Here is a 27,673-nt window from a genome sequence, read left to right as displayed (position 1 = left end):
ATCCTGTGTAAGTAGGGTTCCCAGAGTAAAACCTGGCTATTTCCACAACTGCTTATGGATGAGCATCATCTGCTGCATGCCATCGAGAACCGTTGGTCGGATCGACTTCAAACTTTGGGAGTGTGCCCTATTGTGCAGTGCAGTGCCCTGTTTTCGTGCAACTCGATATAGCGCCACCTACTGGCAACATAAAAAATGCTGTTTATCTCAAGAACCGTTCGTCTGATCGACTTCCACTTTGGGGAGTGCGCTTAGGGGGACTCAAGGGAGGGCAGGGAGCTGAATTCCGTGCAATTTGGCATAGCGCCACCTACTGGCAACACAAAAAGCGGTTTATCTCGATAGATCTGCTAAATAAATAGAAAAGGAGAAAATGTGCTCAGTAGAGGTACTGGGCACATTTTTCCTGATGTTTTAGGTTTTTGCCGTGGTATCGTTTCAGTATAGGTATCGAGATACTTAGGCAGGTATCGGTATCAAACTCATAATTTTGGTATCTTGACATCCCTAGCCCTAATTAAAAAATCCGGCACCGTCAGGTCACCCGCATGGGTGCTCTTTACACCCCCTGAAAGTTTCAGCCCGAACGCACGTAAAACGACATAGCTGTGGCCGGACAAAATTCTTGAAACAAACAGACAGAGTCCACATTGCCAAATTTGTCTACGGTATGTCTAAATGATGTCTGAAGAACTGGCAGACCACGACGTGCTGTTTAATTTTATTAACAACGGCTGTGAGTAGTACAGGCTAAACTCTCATGCTGCTACGTCTCTAGCAGGCTCAACTCTGATGACAACAGTCAAACCTTCAGGCTAACACCCCACTTACAGCACTGTCGTACAGTAACACTCTTAAAGGGCCAGTCCCACTGACGTGGCGCATACACAACAATCTGCTGCCTGTGTAAGCAACAGATGATAACTTTTTTGGATAAAAAAGAAAACTAACAAAAAAAACACATCCGGTTAACTTTACTTTACTTTACTTTATTGCACTTGGCAGACGCCTTTGTCCAAAGCGACTTACAACATCACATCACATCAGAATACACAAGAAATACACAGAACAGTTGAAAGTAATAAATATAAGAACGTAGTGTAGTAAAAAGCATGTAATACAATCAATAAGAGTAAAATATCCTGGTCTATCATGAGCTAGAATAACACCTTATGGGGATACAAATAATGTAAAAAATAGTCAGGGGCGTAGCTAGCAGCATGTGAGCGTTTAAGAAATGGTTAAGGTCCAGAAAGGCCCAGGTGTAGGCCGAAAAGGTGGGTCTTTAGTCTCCGACGAAAAATTGCCAGTGATTCGGCCATTCTGATCGAGGGGGGAAGCTCATTCCACCACTGAGGAGCCAGTGAGGAAAAAAGTTGCGATCGGGACAAGCGACCTCCGGGCCCATGTAGTGATGGAGGGGCAAGGCGAGCTGGACAGGTGGAGGAGCGGAGGGAGCGATGCAAAGTTTGGAAACTTACCAAAGATTGCAGATATGGCGGGGCTGACCGGTGAACTGACTGGTAGGCCAGCACCAGTGTCTTGAACCTGATGCCTGCCAGGATGGGAAGCCAGTGAAGGTCGCGAAAAAGGGGAGTGACATGAGAAAATTTAGGTAAGTTGAACACCAGACGGGCTGCAGCGTTTTGGATAAGCTGAAGGGGTCGGATGGCCGAGGCAGGTAGCCCGGCCAACAGAACGTTGCAGTAGTCTAGACGCGAGATGACAAGCGCCTGGACCAATAGTTGAGTCGCCTCTTTAGTGAGGAATGTACGGATTTGTCGAATGTTATAAAGTGAGAGCCTACAGGATCGGGCAGTCGCTGCAATAAAGGCTGAGTAGGATAACTGGTTATCTATAAACACCCCGAGGTTCTTAACTGTTGGAGAAGGGAGTACCGTAGTGTTGTCAATATGGATGGAGAGGTCTGTGACAGGGCAGTCCTTTCCAGGGAGGAACAGTAGCTCAGTTTTGGCAAGATTCAATTTGAGGTGGTGTGCAGTCATCCAGGTGACGATGTCTCTGAGGCAGGCGGCTAAACGTGATTCTATTTGGGTGTCAGAAGGGGGGAAAGAGAGGAAGAGTTGAGTGTCGTCAGCATAGCAATGGTAAGAGAAGCCGTGGGATGAAATGACATGACCGAGGGATCTGATATATAGGAGAAAGAGGAAGGGGCCCAGGACTGAGCCTTGGGGTACTCCAGTGTTGAGGATGCAAGCTCTGGAGAGTGCCCCACTCTGTGTGTGTAACCGGTTAACCGGTTAACCGGTTACACACTGCCAGAAAACTCATCCATTTTGGTATCAGGGGTTTTAGATGTCACCCTGCATATGCAATGGACATCGGTTATGATCATCTTTGCTAGCTCCTGGAGGCATCTTGTGTAAAATAGCGCCATATTCAAAATGGATAATCAAATTAAAACGGTAAAAACAAATGTGATCTTAGTGATTGTACATGTTACAGTATATATCACCGCCGTCAATTCAATGTTTACAGCGAGCCCAGCTAGGCAGCGGAAGCCGAGAGTATCGTATTCCGGTTTGGTCACGTGACCTTCAGCATAAGGCCTATGGGAGAGCAGCTGTAGAGCAGGGGAGGGCTTATGCCAGCAGCCTGTTTCCATGCAGCCAGACTCCTCTCACGGATGTTGAGGGGAGGCTGGCAAGCGAGACTAAGTCACCACTAAGTCACTGGTATCGATCAACAACACTGTCAGATAGTTTGGTCATTTTGTGCTATGGAGCATTAAAAATTATATTTATTTCCCATTTAAAATTGAATGGACAGTGAATGGAAAGTAGCTCGTGTTGTCTTTCTCCCTCTCCCTTCATGCTGCCCCACCTCCACCTCCTCTCTGGAAGGTCACTGTACTGTACATCCACAAAGGCCTCTTTTGTGCAGCCCCCCGCCCCCCCTCCTGACAGCCCTCTGCTCCGCTCCTCCCTTTCACTTCCCCATCGCCACACTTCTGTTCTTTCATTTCACTCCGAGCGGCGCTCAGCTGGCCGTTTGGTTATAGCACCCCTGCTGGAAGGTGCTGCGAGGACAGAGCGCAGCAGGTGTGTGTGTGTGTGTGTGTGTGTGTGTGTGTGTGTGTGCCCGTGCGTGCATTCGTGTGTGTGTGTTGGTGGCAGTGGGGTGCTGTTGTGGTTGTGATTGTGTATGTGTGTATGTGTTTTTGTGGCAGCGGGGGGCTGTTTGTGTGTGTGCGTGCGTGCGTGCGCATGTGTGCATGTGTGCGCATGTGTGCACGCGCGTGTGTGCATGTGTGTGTGTTTTGTAGGGGTGTCAAAAATAATCGATTATAAGATGCATCGCGATGCGGACGTGCACGATTCTGCATCGATTCACAAATGTCAAAAATGGTCCTCCTTGACCTGAGCTCCGCTTTTGATACGATTGACCACTCTGTCCTCTTACGCCGTCTGGAGGACCTTGTAGGTATCTCGGGTGCTGCCCTGAAGTGGTTTAGTTCTTATCTTAGGGGCAGAAACTTCTCGGTCACTCTAGGTGACTTCCCCGGCACCCTCCCACTATGGCGTTCCCCAAGGCTCAATTTGTGGCCCTATCCGCTTCTCTCTTTACATGCTCCTCCCTGGGTGATATAATCCACAAACACAAAGTTCAATTTCATTTTTATGCAGACGACACACAACTTTATCTGCCGATCAATCCCAATGACAAAACCAGTATACAATCCCTTCATAACTGTTTTGCCGATATTAAATCCTGGATGTCCGACAACTTCCTTCAACTTAATGACAACAAATCTGAGGTTGTTCTCTTTTTGACTCCGATTTTAAACTTGACCTCCATGTAAGTAAAGTCGTCCAATCCTGTTTTTATCAGTTACGTAATCTAAAATTAAATAATTTATGTCAACCGTCGATTTGGAAAAGGTCGTTCATGCTTTCATCTCATCCCGTCTTGATTATTGTAACTCACTTTACACTTGTCTTACCCAAAAATCTCTCCATAGACTCCAACTCATTCAAAATGCTGCAGCTCGACTTTTAACCGGTTCCAAAAAGTGTGACCATACTCCAACTTTTAGCTTCTTTACATTGGCTCCCAGTTTATTTTAGGATAGATTTTAAAATTACTTTTAATTACTTTTAAGGCTCGATCCGGTTTAGCACCTCCATATATTTCAGAGTTTCTCACGCCCTACAATCAAACGCGTTCCCTAAGATCCTCTAATAAGACTCTTTTATCTGTCCCTAAGACACGGCAAAAAACTAAAGGTGACTGTGCCTTTTCTGTTAGAGCCCCCAGACTCTGGAATGCCCTGCCTGAGTATATCAAGTGTGCAACTTCGGTGCCACATTTTAAATCAAAACCCACCTGTTTAACACGTTCACTGCCGTTGGCGAGTCAACTCGTCAAGCAGAAACCAACGGTTGACTGCCAATGGCGAGTCAACTCGTCAAAAAAAAAAAAAAAAAAGATTTGACGGTGGGACGTTGATCTAACCCTTTTACATCTCCTATATAAATATGGGAGCCACCGAACGTGTACAACCCATTCCACCGACCCACTAAGTGGCGACAGTGCTCTCCAGACTATTGAAAGCCGAGCCAAAACTGCAGGGAAAAGCGTGAGGAAGCCATTCTCATACTGTAGGCGAAAACGCTTTCGCGCTGGAGCACAACGGTGGCGCACAACGGTGGGGGGTTCCAAAAATAGACTGGGTGGAACACACTTTGAAACACGCAGCATAAAGCCCAGAATCGCAAAAGCTTCATCAAAGCTCTCAACCGAAACCCCAAGAAACGAGCGAGCCCATCCAGACTCGCCCGACGAGGGGCAGCCAGGCAGCACAGACAACAGAAACTCGCTTGTGACACGCCCGCTGCAGCCACGGAGGGAGGAGGCGAACACACACGGAGGGAGGAGTTTGAAGGAGAGGGGGGTTTCCTGCTGTTATGGAGGAAATTACTGTTCAAAACTATTGTTTAGATGTCTGACGTCTTACTGATGCCAAAAATAAATGGTTAAAGTGACTGTTCTATCGAATTTCACAAAAAGGCATTTTTCTCACCTTTCATTTTCAGACGCTGAAACCATGCTGTATTCAACTGCTAATGCCTACATAACTACTAACTCGACTACAAACTAACTCTTTTAGACAGAGAAAGCACACATTCTATTATAGTTCTTTTGAGATATTTTGTGTTCACAAAATCCTAACAGAAAAGAATCCTCGGCTCTTGAAAGATGAGCCAGAATCCTCAAAAGAAAACCTTGGCAGAAGCTACCTACAGTAAAAAAAAAACTGTTGGCAGTGAATGTGTTAAGGCTGCTTTTAATCCTTGATTCTGTTTATTTTTATAAACAAAACTTAAAAGCCACACCGTTATGACACCTGAATACCATTTCAGTCACATAGAAACATGGGAAAATAAAATATGTCCCAGACAGGATGAGAAATTAACACAAGCCACCAGACAAATGTTGGCAAACTTTGACTGTGCGTTTTGGATTTTTCATCTACGTTATTCTAGCCACCATACCGTTTGCCAAGTAACCAGCTGTTGTGCAGTGGTTGCATTCTAAAAATTACAATTGGCTAGTCAAGTAGTTAGAGTGGCTGGTGAATCTTGGTATCCATCACAGACTGGTCACAGAGACCCTACATTACCAAGAGTCTAAACACAGATAATCACACGTCATAGACAAAAGAGCTCAACACTGAGCACTCACACAGCATTTCCCATAGAACTGTTTGCTGGTTGGTTGGAAAGGCATCTAATACATCAGGTATTGACACTACAACTCTCTGATGAAAGTAATACAAATGAAATCAGGGTTTCCCACATGTTGTCAGTTTACTTTGGCAGCAGGGTTATTTATGACTTCTAATTCTTCTATTTTCCTGAGTCTAGTCTAGTTTAGCGAGTTTTTCCAGCCACCAAATTCTCTCAATGCATGTTATGCTAATGGCAGCCTTGAACGGTGTTGCAACATCGTCGTTTGCAGGTGCCACTGTCATAAAACCTATTGAACAGCTATATTACAGAGCCATCAAGGCATTTGCTAGAAAACCTTTGTCATACCACCACTGTAACATTCTGGAACAACATCAATTCCTGAGCTTTGAAAATCCTAAGGTCTTAAAGAGTGCCTGTTTCTTCTTCAAATGCCTACATGGACTAGCTCCCCCTCCGTTACAGGAATTCATCAAAAAAAATAGACTCACTGGACTCGGCACTAGATCAGACACCAGAGGTGATTGTAAGGTCCATCGCAGAATGACCACGTTTGGTCAAAATGTCCTATTGATAAAAGGCAGCCAAACATGGAATAGTCTCCCCCGTCTCCATAAGGGACAGCCCCACCCTTGCCGCTTTTAAAGGTAGACTTAAAAAATGGCTGAAAACAAACCAGTCATGTGTCCACAGGTAGTATGTTTTTCTTCTCTTTTTGTGTGTATTATAATTATGTATTTTTATTTTTCTAAGTGTAATTGCTGCCATGTATTTTAGAGTGTTTTGTTGTTACTTATGTTTTACGTAGTTTTAGAGTGTACTGCTGCTACCTATGTTTTATGTATGTTTTTATTCTGTTCTACGTTTTACACTCTGTTTTTTGTGTTTTATGTTTTATGGGACAACGGATGGAAATTAGCCTCATGCTAAATCCGGCAATTTTTACACTTTTACTATGTTCCAGGTTTTACTATCTGTTCTGTGGTTTCTGTGTTCATTAATTTTGCACTGTCCCATCCAAATAAACGAATAAAATAAAATAAATAAATAAATAAACATTATCTGACTACTGACTAGTGACAAATGTACTTACATTTGATTATCAAGGCAACGTTTCAAACTGTCTCTTCATTCCGTTTTTTTCTCTTCATTCAGTTTGTGTCCATACAGAGAACATGAGTCCAAAGGAGCACAGATGCACTGTGTTATAGGAGCAGTGAATTATGATCATTGTAGTTCACCAGCATGCTTTCGGTGCTTGGCAGCATTCAAACTTGGTCATCTGAAAACTTTGTCAGCCACTACAGCCAACTTCTTGCATCATTGCACTTGGGTTGTCAAAAGTATCAATAGTATCGAAAAGTATCGATACTGAAAATTTGAATCTGATACAATACTCATTTGCAACAGTTTTGATACTATGTTTAAAATACATACTACAGCATGCGCTGGGACGCGTCATCAGTGATGTTACCTGGGGTCGTAAGGTGTTTCCGGTGTGTCAACATCATACACCCTCGCCCAGTAGACCCAGCCGAGGCCGATTAAGACCCCGACCCACGTCCCAGAAGCAGCCGCTCACGGATCAGCCTTCCTACTCTGTCTGCAACGTTGCCCGCGGAAGGGTTGATCACGCCCAATCCGCTGCAATAGAGTTAGTGCTACACCGCAGTATTGAAAGACCCTTCGGTGCATGGAGGGTCTAAGGCCCTATCAGTGTTTTCTTTTAACGAAAAATCACTGATTTTTCCCTCCCTATCATTGGGTATCTGTTGCTTCAACAAGCTAAACGTGTTCTGGTGGCTAGAGTGGCGGTAATATGCTGTCCAAGTTCAAAGTTTGATCAGGCCTAGATTATGGAGAAGTGTCCATCTGTCTAATTTTATTTTTATGCCTCTTGATGTGTCATCATCCCCCCTTCCTGTGGTATCGAAAATGGTATCAAGTATTGATATTTTCCTGGGTATCGGTATCGAAGTAGAAATTCTAGTATCGTGACATCCCTACATTGCACCCGAAATTAAGTTAAAAAAAAAAAAAAAAAGAGATCCTCAAAAACACACAAACAAAAGTACACATACTGTACATGTAATACTGTGTAATACTGTGTAATACTGTGTACATGTAATACTGTACATGTACACAGGGATTTTCCTGCATAGTGAATTCGAAGGCGGCCACCTCTGTCAAATTCCGTGCCACCTCCAACTCTTGACAAAGTTTTCCTCTTCAAGGAAAACACTCTTTTCTAACAAAGCGCTACACTCGATGGATTTCTGTCATTTCTAATTGTGGCATTACGCCAATGTGTTGACCAGTTAATGTTAAATATTCTTTAATAAAGTTATTTGTTTAAAAAAGCCTTCTGAGTAGGGATGGGATGGTCCAATCCGATACTCCATATCGGTATTGGAGCCGATCCGGCCAAAATCACTGGATCGGATTATCTGATGGGAAAAAGAAGTAGAATCCGATCCGATCCATAGCCTAAACTATCACTAAATGCTTCACTAAACTTTGAGCAATGCGCCGTCACGGACGCAGATGAACAACCGCAGCATCATGCATGTGAACAGAATGAGATTGCACGCCATGTTGTCACGACAGCTGTATTGATCAAGGAAGAAAAAAGCCACATGTAATTTAATACGATGCAAGTGTGTTTTAAGCGTTGGAAACTTCAACACCGCACTGCAGACTGCCTGCCTGACACAATGGTCACTGTATCACACACAAACCTGACTGCAACGTTACAGAGAGAAGGAGAGAGGAGATCAGATGCAGATTCACTCCAACTAGAAATCGGTGAGCCTCAAAACACACTGCCAGCCACGTCAATTCTGCAGCCCAGCATGCCACAATATCACAATCAATAATAGGCTACGTTACCATTCCCAGAAGTGAAGTCAAGTCTGCGCACTTTCTGCATAACTAAGCAGCAGATTAACGCTAATAAACACTCACCCAACTTGCCTCAGCAGTGATAAAGTTAGTTGTTCTCTCCTCCTGTTAGTCCTTATTATAATTAATCCCAAAAGTCCACATCTTCCTTGAAAACGCCAAATAAAACTAAATTAGGCCATGTGCCCGTGTTTACAAACACCATGATCCGTGAACTGCGCTCCGCCCCTTGTTTCACACAACACGCAAGTAGGAGAGACCAGGGACAGTTATAACAAGGACGTGTGCGTGTGCGTGTGTGTGTGTGTGTGTGTGTGTGTGTGTGTGTGTGTGTGTGTGTGTGTGTGTGTGTGTGTGTGTGTGTGTGTGTGTGTGTGTGTGGGTGTGGGTGTGTGTGAAGGCTTAAAAAGAAGCAGCATTAGTGCATTACTGAGTCTATGTTCTGGGCTATATACGTAGCCTTTCATTTAGTGAATAATTATTGTTCCACAGATTGAACATGCTGTTTAGATGGCTGGGTTAAGCAAAGTGCATTGGTCAATTTATTATTAACAGCTTAGTTGTATAAACGAGGGGAAAAGATCGGATCGGATTGATATCGTATCGGCAGATACTCAAGATTGTGGCATCGGTATTGGATTGGATATGGAAAAAGTGGTATCGTGCCATATACTTCTGAGTACCTTTACATAGTCAAATCGGTGCACAATCAACATAGAAAACCTCTATTTTCATTCCAACTAAAAAAAAAATTATATCGGCCACCTATCAGTAAGAGGTGAATTTCCCCGCACTAAAAACGGTCTCAAAACCCACGAAGGCTCGGCCCTTCGCACGGCCGACCCGGGTTAAAATCCGATCTGCGGTCCTTTGCCGCATGTCATCCCCTCTCTCTCTCCCCACCTTTCCTGTCTGCCTACTGTCCTATATAAAGGCTAGTACCACCTCCCCCTCATTTTGAACCCTGGTACATGAAGGGCCAAAAGTTCAGACAGAATGCTTACCAGCAGGTGAGGATGCTGGCGGAGGTGAAGAGGATGATGGGCACTGGGTAGGAGGCACACAGCAGCCCGTGGCGGTAGAACGCCGCCGAGATCTTCTCTCTCAGCCGCTCGCGCAGCGTCATCCTGGGGGGAGGGGTCAGCTTCCGGCCATTGGGGGGCACTGGGCGGCCGGGGACGGGGCGCCGCGGGGCATCCAGGGACCTGGGGGAGGGAGCCACAGCGTTAGCTTAGCATCATCCCATACCAAATAGGGCTCCGGGGACCACAGGGACTGTACCTGAGGAGCTGGGCCTTAGGGCTGCAACTAACGATTATTTTCATAATCGATTAATCTGTCGATTCTTTTCTCGATTAATCGATTAGTTGTTTGGTCTATAAAATGACAGAAAATGGTGGCAAATGACGATCAGTGTTTACCAAAGCCCAAGATGACGCCCTCAAATGTCTTGTTTTGTCCACAACTCAAAGATAATATCAGTTTACTGTCATACAGGAGTAAAGAAACCAGAAAATATTCACATTTACGAAGCTGGAATCAGAGAATTTAGACCTTTTCTCTTAAAATTGTACTCAAAACGATTAATCAATTATCAAAATAGTTGTCGATTAATTTTCTGTCGATCGACTAATCGATTAATCGATTAATCGTTGCAGCTCTACTGGGCCTCTCCAACTAAATTATGAGTGGTTTAGTTTCACTATTATTTTCCATCCTAGACAATAGTACAATGACGATAAGGAGTTTGGTTCATAGTCTCGCTGCCCACACTCTGTTTGTTTCCCAACCTTTTCTGGCTTATGTACACCTTGAGCTGTTTCGCCATGCCAATAGTACCCCCTAACTCAGGCGTGTTGATGATTCTCTAAATTGGTTCTATTAAACTCATATTACAACTTTTAGTATCTAACACGACTGATTATTACATGAAAATCATTTGAATGAATCCCCTTTATAATATAATTCTGGTGGGTTGAAAAAGTATTTTTTTACCAACACTGACCGGGCATGCGTACATTTTAGAAATGGGCCTATGAAATGACTTGGAATACTGTTTTGTTTTTTTTCATTTTGGAAATAAATTGTGATCCCCAATCTTTCCACGTACCCCCTTCAAGCTGCTCAAGTTCCCCTAGAGGTACACGTACCCCTGGTTGGGAACCACTGCCCTAGGACACAATGTTATCCAAAAAGAGTCTGTGGTCTTATGTGTATCTATCGGCGGTCCTGGAGATTGACAGGTTTGCAAAGCCCTGATCTAATGGATCAGGCACATAAAAGACAGCAACCATTTGGTCCTCTGGCTCATTCTAGGGTACATTTACCCAGCCTCTTTCCCTCTGTCCAAACTGGCAAGAAAATGTGTCAGCAGTAACTGCCAACCAGAGTTGTGCAAAAACCAGTGCATGTTTTATTATAATTATTGTTATTACTATTAATGTAGACTCAGCCCTCAGTCTTAATCCGTTTCACTCCTGTAAGACTGAGAATATTACTATTTAAATCTTTGCATAACGTTAGGTGGCGCTGTTGGAAGCCTTGCATCGGAGAACCAATCATGAGTGTTGTGGGCGGGCCTGCTTTCTGGGGGCAGATCTCATGCAGAACCGGTGTCTCGCAAAACATCGTCACATTTGCGGATAAACATATTAATCACTCAGAAACAAACATAACCTGTTAATAGGACGTGTTTCCTCCGGCCCCAGCCTCTTTTCCCCAGCGACAAACCCGACTCCCGAGGCTAACGTTACAGAGCCTGCTGATGACTTCACAGTAGCAAGCGGACCACTTCCGGGTAGGAAACATTATTGTAAAATAAACCACAGCTATAAATTTTGTTTGGAGCATATCAGCTTCATGCTCTGTGTTAGGACTATGATAAATGGCATTGCCGCTACCAAATAAAATTCTAATAATAAATGTAGGCGTGTCTGCTGCCGGCCGTTCTCGCCGGGCTCGGACAGACAGTTTCTGACAGTGAAATTCCCAGACGTTTGGTGGCGCAGCAGCTCACCAAACGTCTGGGAGCCGAGACTACTATTAATGAGGCTAAATTGTCTTGGAAACTTCCTACAGTAGCCAAGAAATGAGATGGAGCCCAGTGCCAAACTGACGTGACTCAAGTCACTATAGTTAGAGTACCACTATAGAGTTAGAGTACCATGTCTAAACAAACTGACGTGACTTACTATAGAGTACCACTATAGAGTTAGAGTACCATGTCTAAACAAACTGATGTGACTTACTATAGAGTACCACTATAGAGTTACAGTACCATGTCTAAACAAACTGATGTGACTTACTATAGAGTACCACTATAGAGTTAGAGTACCATGTCTAAACAAACTGATGTGACTTACTATAGAGTACCACTATAGAGTTAGAGTACCATGTCTAAACAAACTGACGTGACTTACTATAGAGTAACACTATAGAGTTAGAGTACCATGTCTAAACAAACTGACGTGACTTACTATAGAGTACCACTATAGAGTTAGAGTACCATGTCTAAACAAACTGATGTGACTTACTATAGAGTACCACTATAGAGTTAGAGTACCATGTCTAAACAAACTGAGGTGACTTACTATAGACTATAGAGTACCACTATAGAGTTAGAGTACCATGTCTAAACAAACTGACGTGACTTACTATAGAGTACCACTATAGAGTTACAGTACCATGTCTAAACAAACTGATGTGACTTACTATAGAGTACCACTATAGAGTTAGAGTACCACGTCTAAACAAACTGACGTGACTTACTATAGAGTACCACTATAGAGTTAGAGTACCATGTCTAAACAAACTGAGGTGACTTACTATAGACTATAGAGTACCACTATAGAGTTAGAGTACCACGTCTAAACAAACTGATGTGACTTACTATAGAGTACCACTATAGAGTTAGAGTACCATGTCTAAACAAACTGAGGTGACTTACTATAGAGTACCACTATAGAGTTACAGTACCATGTCTAAACAAACTGACGTGACTTACTATAGAGTACCACTATAGAGTTAGAGTACCATGTCTAAACAAACTGATGTGACTTACTATAGAGTACCACTATAGAGTTAGAGTACCATGTCTAAACAAACTGAGGTGACTTACTATAGACTATAGAGTACCACTATAGAGTTAGAGTACCACGTCTAAACAAACTGATGTGACTTACTATAGAGTACCACTATAGAGTTAGAGTACCATGTCTAAACAAACTGAGGTGACTTACTATAGAGTACCACTATAGAGTTAGAGTACCATGTCTAAACAAACTGACGTGACTTACTATAGAGTACCACTATAGAGTTACAGTACCATGTCTAAACAAACTGATGTGACTTACTATAGAGTACCACTATAGAGTTAGAGTACCATGTCTAAACAAACTGATGTGACTTACTATAGAGTACCACTATAGAGTTAGAGTACCATGTCTAAACAAACTGAGGTGACTTACTATAGAGTACCACTATAGAGTTAGAGTACCATGTCTAAACAAACTGACGTGACTTACTATAGAGTACCACTATAGAGTTACAGTACCATGTCTAAACAAACTGACGTGACTTACTATAGAGTACCACTATAGAGTTACAGTACCATGTCTAAACAAACTGACGTGACTTACTATAGAGTACCACTATAGAGTTACAGTACCATGTCTAAACAAACTGACGTGACTTACTATAGAGTACCACTATAGAGTTAGAGTACCACGTCTAAACAAACTGACGTGACTTACTATAGAGTACCACTATAGAGTTAGAGTACCACGTCTAAACAAACTGATGTGACTTACTATAGAGTACCACTATAGAGTTAGAGTACCACGTCTAAACAAACTGACGTGACTTACTATAGAGTACCACTATAGTTAGAGTATCATGTCTAAACAAACTGATGTGACTTACTATAGAGTACCACTATAGTTAGAGTATCATGTCTAAACAAACTGACGTGACTTACTATAGAGTACCACTATAGAGTTACAGAACCATGTCTAAACAAACTGATGTGACTTACTATAGAGTACCACTATAGAGTTAGAGTACCACATCTAAACAAACTGACGTGACTTACTATAGAGTACCACTATAGAGTTACAGAACCACGTCTAAACAAACTGACGTGACTTACTATAGAGTACCACTATAGAGTTAGAGTACCACGTCTAAACAAACTGATGTGACTTACTATAGAGTACCACTATAGAGTTACAGAACCACATCTAAACAAACTGACGTGACTTACTATAGAGTACCACTATAGAGTTACAGAACCATGTCTAAACAAACTGACGTGACTTACTATAGAGTACCACTATAGAGTTAGAGTACCACATCTAAACAAACTGACGTGACTTACTATAGAGTACCACTATAGAGTTACAGAACCACGTCTAAACAAACTGACGTGACTTACTATAGAGTACCACTATAGAGTTAGAGTACCATGTCTAAACAAACTGATGTGACTTACTATAGAGTACCACTATAGAGTTAGAGTACCACGTCTAAACAAACTGATGTGACTTACTATAGAGTACCACTATAGAGTTACAGAACCACATCTAAACAAACTGACGTGACTTAGAGTACCACTATAGAGTAGTGCTGCACGATTTGGGGGAAAAGTGCGATTAGCGATTAGGGTGGACAATATTGCGATTTGCGATTGTGATTGCGATATAATAAACAAATGGTATCTAGGGATGTGCGGGCATGAGTTTTTGACGGTATGATAACCTTGGACAAAAATACCACGGTTTCACATATCACAGACTAAAATACATGAAATATGTTACAATTTAAAATATATTAAAAATAAAAAAATAAAACAATTTGAAATAAAATTATCTTTACAAAAAAATAAAACATTTTGTTTGTCCCAAACATGTAAAAAAGAAACACCAGACAAATAGAAACTGCACTGTGTTACAGCACATAGAAGATGGCTCAGCAAAGTTGCAAAGTTAGTTACATGTTTGTCCAGTAATACTAATGATACACCCCGTTTATTTATTTTTATAGCGACAGATGGCCTTAAACGCCACACTCACGTGACGCTTCTTGAGAGAGAGGTGAGGTAACGTGCATCTGCAGACTTTAACGAGGGACCATGAAGGCGTCATGTGACAGGCTAGTTAGTAGGGGTGGGGGAAAAAATCGATTCACCTAAGTATCACGATTTTTAATGTCACGATTTTTTGAATCGATCTTTTATTCCAGAATCGATAATCGCCACACACACTAAAAAAAAAAAAAAAATTTTTTTTTTTTTTTTGGTGCTTGCAGTCAGGCCACTCACTGAACAGCAGGCCAGGCGCCGCCTACTGGTTTACTAGTGGTTTTATTACTTTATTAGTTAGTCTGAAGTAATAATTACACTTCAGGGTTAAAGTGGGTGCATCACTTCAAACGGCCCAAATCTGGCTTCAAACGTCCCAAATTGGGCTTCAAACGGCCCAAATTTCACGCGCATCGGCCCATATCGGCCTGGCCTGCTTGGTATCTAATGCCCGGCCTGAATTATGACTCCAGTCCGCCCCTGTTTTTAACTATATCGCCCAGCCCTACTCATGATATATAATATACAGTCTCTAGTGTATGATTAAACTTTTCCCATGTTCTAATCTAGTGTAAAAAGCAAACAAACTGAAAAAATAAAAGAAAAAAATAAACAAAAATCGCAATAAATCGTAATATCGAATCGCAATAATCGTAGAATCGCAATACTTAAGAATCGCAATATCAATCGAATCGGCACCCAAGAATCGTGATAGTATCGAATCGGGAGATAAGTGAATCGCCACAGCCCTACTATAGCTAGCCTGGAGGTGATGCTGCCAGTGCTGGCCTGGTGCTGGCAGCTGCGACAGTGTTTTGCTGCTATCAACCTTGTTAATCTCGCTATAATCTTCATCACAGCGGTGTCCCCACTTAATCGTGCACTAGTTCTGCATAAGCACCTGCAGCTCTCTCCTTATTTTACTGACGTTCTCACTAATCACACGGCTGTTTACATGCTTTTCTGAACGGCTAGCTAGTTATTAGCATAGCTAGCTGTTAGCGATCATGGATGTTCTCTCTCTCCCTCTTGGTAAGATGTTATATGTTTGTGAACCTTGCTGCACATAACATTACTTATTAGCGGGAGTGCATGGGAGAAGTCTCCCGCTAGTGTTGATACCCAGTGTGATGGCAGAGAAACGTGTGTTTGCTGCGTCGCATGTAACGTTAGTTTAGAGGAGGCTCACACACACACACACACACACTCAAAAAGACGTGAAAAAAAAAAAATAATCGCACACTTTTGCGGTTATGTAATCGCACGTGCTGACATCGCGATTGCGATTCGATTAATCGTGCAGCACTACTATAGAGTTAGAGTACCACGTCTAAACTAACTGACGTGACTCACTATAGAGTTACCACGTCTAAACAAACTGACGTGACTCACTATAGAGTTAGAGTACCACGTCTAAACAAACTGACGTGACTCACTATAGAGTTAGAGTACCACGTCTAAACAAACTGACGTGACTCACTATAGAGTTAGAGTACCACGTCTAAACAAACTGACGTGACTCACTATAGAGTTAGAGTACCACGTCTAAACAAACTGACGTGACTCAAGATTCAAGATTCAAGATTATTTTAATTTGTCCCGAGGGAAATTTGTCTTGGACATACAGGCTGCCACATAGGTACACAGTGCCATAACAAAAACAAAAACAAAAACAACAACAAAAAACAATAGTGCATAGCACACCAGTGCCGACATGTGCAAACACACAACCAAAGTGCAAACATCAATAATTTACAGTACAATCAACAATACATTACCTATGACGTGAGTTTAGGAGACTGACTGATATGGGGATGAAAGAGTATTTGGATCTGTTGAGGTGTCTTTTTTTGTTCTTGGTTGGGACTCTGTAACGCCTGCCAGATGGAAGCAGTTCGTATTCTGAATACAAGACATGAGAGGGGTCAGCAATGATCTTCCTAGCTTGTCTGATTACAGTTTTCTCAAAGAGTATTTGAAGGGTGGGGTGCTCCCTCACCCCCATCACTTTCATTGCAGTATGAGCCAGTCTATTTATTTGTGATTTCAGCTTAACTGGTAAGTTGCCAAACCAAGCAGACATACCGTAACGAAAAATGCTCTCTATAACAGCATGATAAAATAATAACAAAATCCTCTGTCCGACCCCAAACACCCTGAGTCGTCGCAGGAAGTACAGTCGCTGCTGGATCCTAGAGCACACAGAGTTTACATGGACATTCCAAGATAGGTTACAATCAATATGTACACCCAAGTATTTGTATGAATGGACCTGGGCAATTTGGGCATTGTGGACTAACACTGGGGAATGATCCCCCAGGTGCCCTGGATCAAAAATAATTTCCTCTGGTTTTTTTTGTATTTACAATGAGGTGATGGTCCTCACACCACTGTACAAACCTTTCGACCTCCAGACTATAACTCGAAATGTCTGTGTCTGTGTCCCAAGACCCAAGATGGCAGTATCGTCTGAAAATTTAATAACGAAAATTCCTGAATGAATACTTCTACAATCGTTTGTGTACACTGTAAAAAGAGGGGGCGAACTCACGCATCCCTGGGGGACACCTGTGTTGATCACCTTGGGCTCAGACAGTGCCTGGTTCACTCGGACTTGCTGGGTCCTGTTGGTTAAGAATGAGTGATACCACCTGATGATATATGGGTTAACAGACATCTGACTGAGTTTACTGAGAAGGATGTGTGGCTGCAGAGTGTTAAAAGCAGAGCTGAAGTCTACAAACAGCAATCTAGCGTAAGCCTTGGGGTTTTCAATATGTTGCAGGATCGAGTGTGTTATGGTAAGTATTGCATCATCAGTGCCACGGTTGTCTTTATAGGCAAACTGATAAGAATCTAACTGTCCATGTATGTTTGACTTCAGCTTCCACACCATCAATTTTTCTAAACATTTACTTACAATAGAGGTCAGGGCTACTGGTCTATAATCATTGTGTTCTTGGGGAACAGGTTTTTTTGGAAGAGGAGTTATAATTGCTATCTTCCACAGAGATGGGACTGTGTGTGAGTCAACCGACCTCTGAAAGACAGGGACCCAAGCTGGTGTGAGTTCCTCCGCACATGTCTTTAAGAGGAAGGCTGAGACACCATCAGGGCCTGTGGCCTTATTGGTGTTTATTTTTTTAAACAGTCGTGTGACTTCAACGGGTTCGATGTCTATTTTTGGAACATCATCATCAATTATTACAGTGTTGATGACATCGCTACGTTCAGCAGAAAAATCATGTGAGTCAAACCTGAGGTAAAAATCATTCAAATCATTTGCCATAATATTGTCATCTGTTGAGTACAGTGGTTTCCTAGTAGGAGTCATATTGGTGATTGATTTCATGGTGGCCCACATTTTCTTTGTATTATTTCACTATAGAGTTAGAGTACCACGTCTAAACAAACTGACGTGACTCACTATAGAGTTAGAGTTCCACGTCTAAACAAACTGACGTGACTCACTATAGAGTTAGAGTTCCACGTCTAAACAAACTGACGTGACTCACTATAGAGTTAGAGTACCACGTCTAAACAAACTGACGTGACTCACTATAGAGTTAGAGTACCACGTCTAAACAAACTGACGTGACTCACTATAGAGTTAGAGTACCACGTCTAAACAAACTGACGTGACTCACTATAGAGTTAGAGTACCACGTCTAAACAAACTGACGTGACTCACTATAGAGTTAGAGTACCACGTCTCTAACTGACGTGTCCCACTGCACGTGACGTGACTCACTACAGAGTTAGAGTTCCACGCCTAAACAAACTGACGTGACTCACTATAGAGTTAGAGTACCACGTCTAAACAAACTGACGTGACTCACTATAGAGTTAGAGTACCACGTCTAAACAAACTGACGTGACTCACTATAGAGTTAGAGTACCACGTCTAAACAAACTGACGTGACTCACTATAGAGTTAGAGTACCACGTCTAAACAAACTGACGTGACTCACTATAGAGTTAGAGTACCACGTCTAAACAAACTGACGTGACTCACTATAGAGTTAGAGTACCACGTCTAAACAAACTGACGTGACTCACTATAGAGTTAGAGTACCACGTCTAAACAAACTGACGTGACTCACTATAGAGTTAGAGTACCACGTCTAAACAAACTGACGTGACTCACAATAGAGTTAGAGTACCACGTCTAAACAAACTGACGTGACTCACTATAGAGTTAGAGTACCACGTCTAAACAAACTGACGTGACTCACTATAGAGTTAGAGTACCATGTCTAAACAAACTGACGTGACTCACTATAGAGTTAGAGTACCACGTCTAAACAAACTGACGTGACTCACTATTAGGGCTGGGTTCAAAAAATCGATTCTCCGATTTTTAATCGATTTTCATTTTAATCCTCGATTATTGATTCATATGTCCAGAGATCGATTTTTTTTTTTTTTTTTTTACTAAACAGGCTAAAATATTGTGCTGTGTGTGGTAGTTGAAACATAGTTTCAAGTTGACGTTTAATTATGTTTGTAGTTGAAACAAAAACATAAATACTGTAGGCTACATGAATGGAAATGTTTGATCATTATTAATATCTACTTTTAGAAATTATATAGGCTGAAATCAAATCACTGTGCATAATTGTGAAAGTGTCTTTATTGACAGATGAAAAGGCTGTTATTTACCCTTTGTCACCACGCGGTGAGTAAATATATGTGTAACTAAAACCATTAAAATTGACAACAGGTCTGCAACTTTTTTTCCCCATGTATCTACTTGGCTGGTTGGAAACCCCTGTGTTACATAACTGGACAGTCATGTAATTCAGGGTACAGCTCAAAAACCACGTTTTGGTATCACTAACCAAATCAATATTGAAAATTGATCGAATCGGAATCGAATCGAATCGAATCGAAATTAATCGATTCGCAACCTTGTGAATAGGAATCGAATCGATTCTTGAAATTTGAACCAATACCCAGCTCTACTCACTATAGAGTAGGGATGGGCATTTCTAGCAAAAACACTATTCGAAATTCGCTGGCCAAATTCGAATTTAATTCGAAATTCGAAAATAAAAATGTAAAAAAAAATTTTTTTTTTTTTTTTTTTTTTGTGAGTGAAATGTTGCATTGTCTCCCCTGATTCTAAGTCTACGGCTTTATTAATTAATATAAAAAGCTTCTGCTGTGGATTTTTAGCTCAAACAAGCATTGCACCACTGAAGTAAAGAACATGTTACATGACATTGACATTTTCGAAAATAAAAAACAGTTTTGACAATCATGAGTGGTTCATTAAATATTTAGTAGGCTCAGGTCTGAGTGCCAAAGGGGTGCCAAAGTCACCCCCTCTCCCTCTTCATGGGATTTCATCCGCCATTCATTTTTCCATAAACCTTGCTTAAAATGCTTATAAAAATTGTTCTACTTGCTCAAACCAAGCGATTTCTTAGAATCAGGGGAGACAATGCAACATTTCACTCAAAAAAAAAAAAAAAAAAAAAAAAAAAATTCGAATTTCGAATTTCAATAATAAAAGTCGACCTTGATAATAACAACGATTATTCGAAAATTCGAAATTCGATGCCCATCCCTACTATAGAGTTAGAGTACCACGTCTAAACAAACTGACGTGACTCACTATAGAGTTAGAGTACCACGTCTAAACAAACTGACGTGACTCACTATAGAGTTAGAGTACCACGTCTAAACAAACTGACGTGACTCACTATAGAGTTAGAGTACCACGTCTAAACAAACTGACGTGACTCACTATAGAGTTAGAGTACCACGTCTAAACAAACTGACGTGACTCACTATAGAGTTAGAGTACCACGTCTAAACAAACTGACGTGACTCACTATAGAGTTAGAGTACCACGTCTAAACAAACTGACGTGACTCACTATAGAGTTAGAGTTCCACGTCTAAACAAACTGACGTGACTCACTATAGAGTTAGAGTACCACGTCTAAACAAACTGACGTGACTCACTATAGAGTTAGAGTTCCACGTCTAAACAAACTGACGTGACTCACTATAGAGTTAGAGTACCACGTCTAAACAAACTGACGTGACTCACTATAGAGTTAGAGTTCCACGCCTGGATAAACAAGTAGAGCCACCGTAGTACAAACAAATGAGGCAGCATCCGCAGTGCATGGTCATTTCCGTTCCTGTGGGCAACACTTCTTCTGTGCATCCTCACACTCATACAACGCCAGCTCTGTCCAAGCACCTCATTAGATACTGTATATACTCATGGTGTTGGCAGTGCACACATGCCTCTGTGGGCAGTGTATGTTTTTCCTTGAAACCAACTCATACAGGACTCACATGGCATATGCTAGTCAGCAGCACACAAACACACGGTTCATTCACCCCCCCCCCCCAGGAAACATGTGACTCAGGCCATGTTTAGACGACAACCATCTCTGCATAAAACAGCAAACTAGCGTTGCGTTGCGTGCTCACCTTTTATTTCGCATTCATACACACTACACAGCTGTTGTGATAACGATTTGCGTGCAGACTGAGGCCGAAAAAGCGCCAAGTGAGCCAGAATAACATTGAAACTTCTGGTTAAAACCTTCACAATAATGGTAATTAAATAAACTAACAGTCTTATTGATGCATGTTGCAATGTTTTTTTTGTGTGTGATCCGAAATACACAGAAGACATATAGAACACAGACAACTAAAGTCAATTTTAACACGTAGTGAGGCGACAACCCTGATTTTTATTTACCCAGTTATAAAATACGGCTTTTATTTTGAAGGTAAAAACGCCTAGCTTCCCCTACTCTGTCTGTTTCTAACGGGCTTGATTTAGCTTTGTGATTCAAGTTTAAATGGATTTTCCACGCGATAGAGTGACACAGAAGTCACAACGGTAGCCTAATAAACTGCTCCAGATTGGTTTACCGAATAAAAACCCAGTAAAGCAACATAAAAAAGACCTGAGCACAATTGGGACTTCGCTTAAGGAAATGCATCGCAGACAGTGAGTTGTCTTCAATGATTCAATGCGGGAGACAGTGATTAATAGGCTATGTGCGACGTTATTAGCGGGCACTTAACGCAGATTGTGTTTTTAGCAAATCGTTATCACGTTTGTTGAATGTCAATGTGACTCATTATGCCTGTGCCATAAGGCTGTATAGTATTGGGCTAGTTCAATGCTCCTATTGCCTACCATTGTCTTCCATGGCGAAGGAGGGCTGTGTGATCAGCTGAATTGCGTTTCTCCACTTTACACGGCAACAGTAAGGGGCGGCATTATCAAGAATTCCACTCTGGGACCTGTTTTCATTTTTATTTTTTTTCGCGTTTTCACCCCCCAATAACGCCGTCACCGTGTAAAAGGAAGGCACTAACGCTAAAAACGTTTGCCGTTTTATGCGGGGAGCGTCGCCGTGTAAACAGGGCCTCAGGCTGAGAAGCTAGACAGAAGCAAACAGATGGAACTGTCCCATCGATCACACCCAGCGCCCTGCCTGATAACAACAGCGTCTTTGTTAGCCTATAGGACACTGGGTAAATTCCACCTCCATTCACAGGAGAAGCAGAGGGAGAAGCTGAGCACAGAGCAGGAAGGCCAAGGCAGAGGGTGGGAGCGTTTCCTGCAACAACTGAACTGATGGCATCACTAACTGAACAACATGTTTAATGAAGTTACTATGCGTTTATGCTGCAGCTCCAAACTGAACAACATGTTTAATGAAGTTACTATGCGTTTATGCTGCAGCTCCAAACTGAACAACATGTTTAATGAAGTTACTATGCGTTTATGCTGCAGCTCCAAACTGAACAACATGTTTAATGAAGTTACTATGCGTTTATGCTGCAGCTCCAAACTGAACAACATGTTTAATGAAGTTACTATGCGTTTATGCTGCAGCTCCAAACTGAACAACATGTTTAATGAAGTTACTATGCGTTTATGCTGCAGCTCCAAAAAATAACAGACGCTTTTGTAGAATGAGACCTCAAGCAGACAAACAATATTGACACAGTTGCCTGTAGGGGTGCACCGATCACGTTTTTTGCCACCGATCACCGATTGCCGATCGCCTATGGGAAATATCTGCCCAACCGATCATCGACCGATCACCGATTACCGATCACCGATCACCGATATATAAACTCCTCAAAGAAAGTTTGGAAACGTTATTTTAGGTCGATTATTTCTCCCCTTTAATAATACCAATTGGCATTGTATTTTATATCGTTGGAAAGCCTGATTAGTGATAGGGCTGTTTTTTTTGTTTTTTTTATTATATGAAAAAATTGCCGATCGCCGATCGCATATTTGAGGTCAATATCGGCCGATACAGATTGCTTGCCGATCGATCGGTGCACCCCTAGTTGCCTGGCTTCCTTGTTTGTCAGTGCCAATGAGCTGGCTGCAGCTGAACATTTGAGCAACATCCCTTCACGCACTAGCGCCTCACCTGTGGCTACAACACTCGGCACTCCAGCTAGTGATCATTTAGTTCAAATCTGGACAGGGCACACGAAGCACAGCGATGCGGCTGCCAGCGGTCTGGCCACAGAGTTTGGCCCAACTAGACCCAAGTTCAGGAATATGTTCAATCTGTCTGAATGGGCGGGGCCACCTCACTTCAAACAAAATTAAATCTGTTCCGTCAGTCTCTCAAAGACAAACTTAAACTCTCAGTCTCTCCCAACTGTTGACTTTTCTGCCCAATCTCAGCTCTTGTCGCGGTGTTTACACAGCAGACAGGCTCAGCTGTGCCTGGGTTTCTACAGACACGCTGCTGCTCTGTTAGTGTTTAACCGCCTGTCCTGGCAGACTGCAGCTGGATTAGAGCCTAATTGCATTGACCACTCTCACCTTACCACCACCTCTCTCTCATCCCAGCTCCTCCTCACATGTCAGTCAGCCACACACCCATTACAGTACTTGTTTTACTGTGCTAAAACAGTCACCGCTCTGTGCGAACCGACAAGCCGCGCTCTGTTCTCTCAGACCCTCTACCTGCTGGAGGGAGGCCAGGCTCCCTCTCTGGCTCGCGACCGTTTGTGTCCCACGAAAGCGGCGGAGGCGGCGCTGTTTGAGCGGGGCTTCTTGGTTTGCGTAGTAGCGCTCCTTTCTCCCCTCTGCGGCGGCGGGCCAAGTGTGCGACTGCTCGGCTCGTCCCCCCGGGAGCGACAGAAACGTTCCCCTCAGGAGGCCTCTTGATCTGCACCTATATAAAGACTCAGGAGGCCTCTTGATCTGCACCTATATAAAGACTCCATACAGTAAACAACACGGCCACGTCCCGGCGCGCTCGCTCGCACAATGGCTACGGCAAAGGTCAAAAGAGAGCTTTGAAGTCAAGCCTTTGAGAACTGTCTTTCTGTGGGGAAGGTGACTCAGCCAGGGTTCTTCTTGTCCCTCTCACTCTCTACTAGCCGGGAAAAGCCTTCAGCGACTGCCCCCTCCATCTCTCAGCTGTGTGTCCAGTGCACTGTGTGTGCTGTGTGGGGTTCTGTGGGTGCAGCAGTGGGGCCTGGTTTGGCAGGGGCTCAGCACTGCGTCTCTGTCAGCGAGCTAATCCGGGATTGAGCCGATGGGAAACTCAACGAGCAGGGCTCAGGGCCCTGTGGCCGCCCCCCCCTCCCCCTCCCAACGAACGGAGGTAAACGCTGATTTAAAAAAAAAAAAACGCCGACTCTACCAGCCACCATGGCAGTCGACCAGCTACTGTTTGGAAATCCTATTCTCTCCGACTGGTAAAATTGTGAAAGCAGCTGGCGGCCTGCCTGGCACTGGGGAATAAAAATATGATTTTCTACTCAAACCACAGCAAAGCACCACCAACTCAAGGCTTCATGGTGGGATTAGATTTAAAAACTCCACAGTTCAAGAACCCTGTGCTTTTGGGCCTACATGCCAGGTATTTAGCCAGCTCATAAAGAGCCTCCTATATGCCTCCCAGTCCCACACGAGATGCCTGGCTGCACACGTAACTTGCAAACAATGACATCTCCTGATATAAAGAACAGAATGCTTTGGCACTGCAAGCCCAAATGTAATTAGGGAAATCATTGTGGGTCTATGCTGCTCAATTAAATCAGTGGCTTGTGGATTAAGGTCGATTTATGAGGCTGCATGCCTGCCGCAAGAGCCGCATTGAGTTTGGAGAGGAATAGACTTATCAAAGTTCCTTGAAAACCAGGCTAGTCCACTTGCAACACCATAGTCTGAACATGCATCTTGAGGATAAAGTATGCAAAAAATACTGGCTTAGCTTACCTCTTCTGAACACTTCCTAAAATCGCCAACTTGAAGGCATCTCCAGGGCATATAGAATCCATGGGCATACTCTACAACTTTCTGTAGACAATGCATTTACAACACGTTACTAAATGCTTTCAAACAAATAAGATGAAGACTAAAACTGTGTCCATGAACACAAGAGTCCAAAGTAGAGATTTAGGCTGCCTGCATCCATAATCTGCAACATAACTGCATCACAATTCAATTCCATGAGTCCATAATGTGGAAGCATGCTCCTCTGATCAGTGAAGCACATCAGCCTGGTTAGAAATGCAGGGACGAGCTCAGCGTGGAGGAGCTCAGCGTGGAGGAGCAGGCTGTGGGTTTATTGCAACACAACCTTTTACACCCACAGCTGCTAGGAAATGGAAAAAACGGTTTGTCAATCAGTAACGATAACCAAATCACACAGATGATTCAACAGATGACAAGTTTTCACAGGCAGTCCAGCATAACTGAATATACACACACATCCATACATACACACACACACGTGTGTGTGTGTGTGTGTGTGTGTGTGTGTGTGTGTGTGTGTGTGTGTGTGTGTGTGTGTGTGTATATACATCCATATATACACACACACACACACACATATATATATATATATATATATATATACACACACACACACCTACCTACAGGGAAGAACTTAGCCCCAACGTGACGCTACTACTGTACTTTGTGTAGATATAATATATACACTCGTGCAGTATTAGGGTCACATAGCTCTCCCAAAGGCAATAGGGGGGAACGGCTGTTCAAAACGCTCTCCTACCCGTCTCCGACGTTCGATTGCAGATCTGAAGATATGGTAGTCCTCCTACGGAAGCCAGTAATTTAGCCGGGGTGGTTAAAATGATACTGCTGTTTGAAACAACTGTTTAAAAGCAGTCTTTCCACAGCCTGTGTCGTATTTAGCAGAGGAGAAGCTTCCTAGTGCCGACAGGAACCTTGGGAGTTTGAGTATTTCATGACATGTTTTGCTTCCCACAGTTCCCAGGTGCGCTGGATTTGCGTTGATCACTGAGCCGCCGTCTCCGCGTGACTGTATGTGTTTGCTCGCTGCGTGGAAGCGGTGCACCATGATAGTGAGATCAAACACACCCTGCTGTAAATTCAGCACAGGCTGTGGAAAGAGTGCTTTTAAACAGTTGTTTCACGCAGCAGTATCATTTTAACCGCCCCGGCTAAATTACTGGCTTCCATAGGACTATCATATCTTCGGATCTGCAATCGGACGTCGGAGAGGAGAGCGTAGGAGAGTTTTGAACAGCCGTTCCCCCCTATTGCCAATTGGAACTCTATGTGGAACTCTATGTGACCCTGTGACGAGTGTAGTGTATATATTATATAGTACAGCAGTAGGGTCACGTTGGGGCTAGGAAGAACTGAGTAGACTCAAGTGGAGTAGGATAGACGAGCCCCGATTAGTATTACACTGGGAAGGGTTGTAAAAATATGTATCTCTGTCGCACATGTAACAATAATAACCACCTAATGCACAACAAAGCAGCCCAAGTGGGACGCACTGAACACATGCAGGGATGATGGGGTGATGCAACCCTGTTGCAACATCACCTGCCAGGCAGCATATGAGCCAGCTCACAGTGGTTCGGAGCTGGTGGCTCCCTGGCGTACTACCAGAGCTCTAGCAGCTGTCCCCAAGTAGAATAAGAAATTGCTTCACTATTGTTTAACAGAACAGAGTGAAATAAGAGAAGAGAATAATAGGAATATAACAAAGAGTGACAATTCTATCAGAGGTTTCACTTTCCACTCCTAGTGTAAATTTTGTACTAAATCATATACACATACCGTACATTATATTTTCTCAGATTAGGGGTGCCTGGAGCAAAATCTTGGCAAAACGAAATCCATCCATGTATGTATCCATGTAACGTTACACATTAAAGGTGTGTGAACCGCTGAGCTAGCACATGCAAACCTATACAGTAGTCTAATTATTAGAGTCCCGTACTATTCAAATGTCCAAACACAAGACACACAATTGAGGCTTGGTTTCTGGTCACAGTGAGTCAACATTTTGACAATGGGCCCTGGCAGTGGCCCCGTCGTGCTAACGTTACTGCTGTCAGTGTCACAGTCACAGTGGCTAGTTGACAGCCAGCTAGCTCTAACGATAGCTACACTGAATGAACCCAATCAACTCAAAACAGTAGCGTTAACATTATGCATTTCACGTATTAGAAAGCCTCTTGGAAAACAATTCCATTTGGGCAAATATATAACGTTACAGCCGGAGGCTAACGTTAACACAATCACCAGGCAGGATTATTTTCGTCAGTGTCACTGTTCTGTTCGCGGCTAACGTATTAGCAAACTAACGTTAGCTAGTTTGCGCGTGTGGTTTGGGAGGTCTGGTTGTTGTTCAGCTACGAGCGCGCTGCTTTAGCAGTCAACATCCACAATATTTCAGAGGGGTTAACGTCAATCTGATAACGTTACCCCCATGCTTTCCACCAACACGGAGCTAACTTTGCTATGCAGCTAATAATGCTAGCGCGTTAGCTAGCTATTAGGGAGCTGTGTAGGTACACACACACACACACTTGCCTGGACAAATTTCACTTGGTTCACACAGAGATCCCAAAGTGTTGTTGTTGCTGTTGTCGTGTCGTCGTCGCCCGCCTGGGTAAACCGAAGAGCAAGAGCAACCGCCGTATTTGAATCAAATAATCTAAATACCTCGGGTTTTGGC

The 27,673-nt window shown here is 43.0% G+C and overlaps 1 protein-coding gene across 1 annotated transcript in view; it reads right to left on the bottom strand.

Annotated features, from left to right (window-relative positions):
* scap (SREBF chaperone) overlaps positions 1-27,666 on the bottom strand; it is a 115,114-nt gene extending 87,448 nt beyond the window's left edge. Inside the window, exons 1-2 of the mRNA XM_083634307.1 lie at positions 27,529-27,666; positions 9,617-9,817 (exon numbers count right to left, since the gene is read on the bottom strand). Of these exons, the coding sequence (XP_083490433.1) occupies positions 9,617-9,738 (122 nt within the window). The 5' untranslated portion in view covers positions 9,739-9,817; positions 27,529-27,666. The remainder of the gene's footprint in view (positions 1-9,616; positions 9,818-27,528) is intronic.
* Positions 27,667-27,673: the final 7 nt, after the last annotated feature.

Source organism: Poromitra crassiceps (genome assembly GCF_964638095.1).
Source record: "Poromitra crassiceps genome assembly, chromosome: 1".
In the NCBI taxonomy this organism is placed as follows: Eukaryota; Metazoa; Chordata; class Actinopteri; order Beryciformes; family Melamphaidae; genus Poromitra; species Poromitra crassiceps.
Note: the sequence above shows the minus strand (reverse complement) of the source record. Positions and strands in the feature narration are given on the sequence as shown.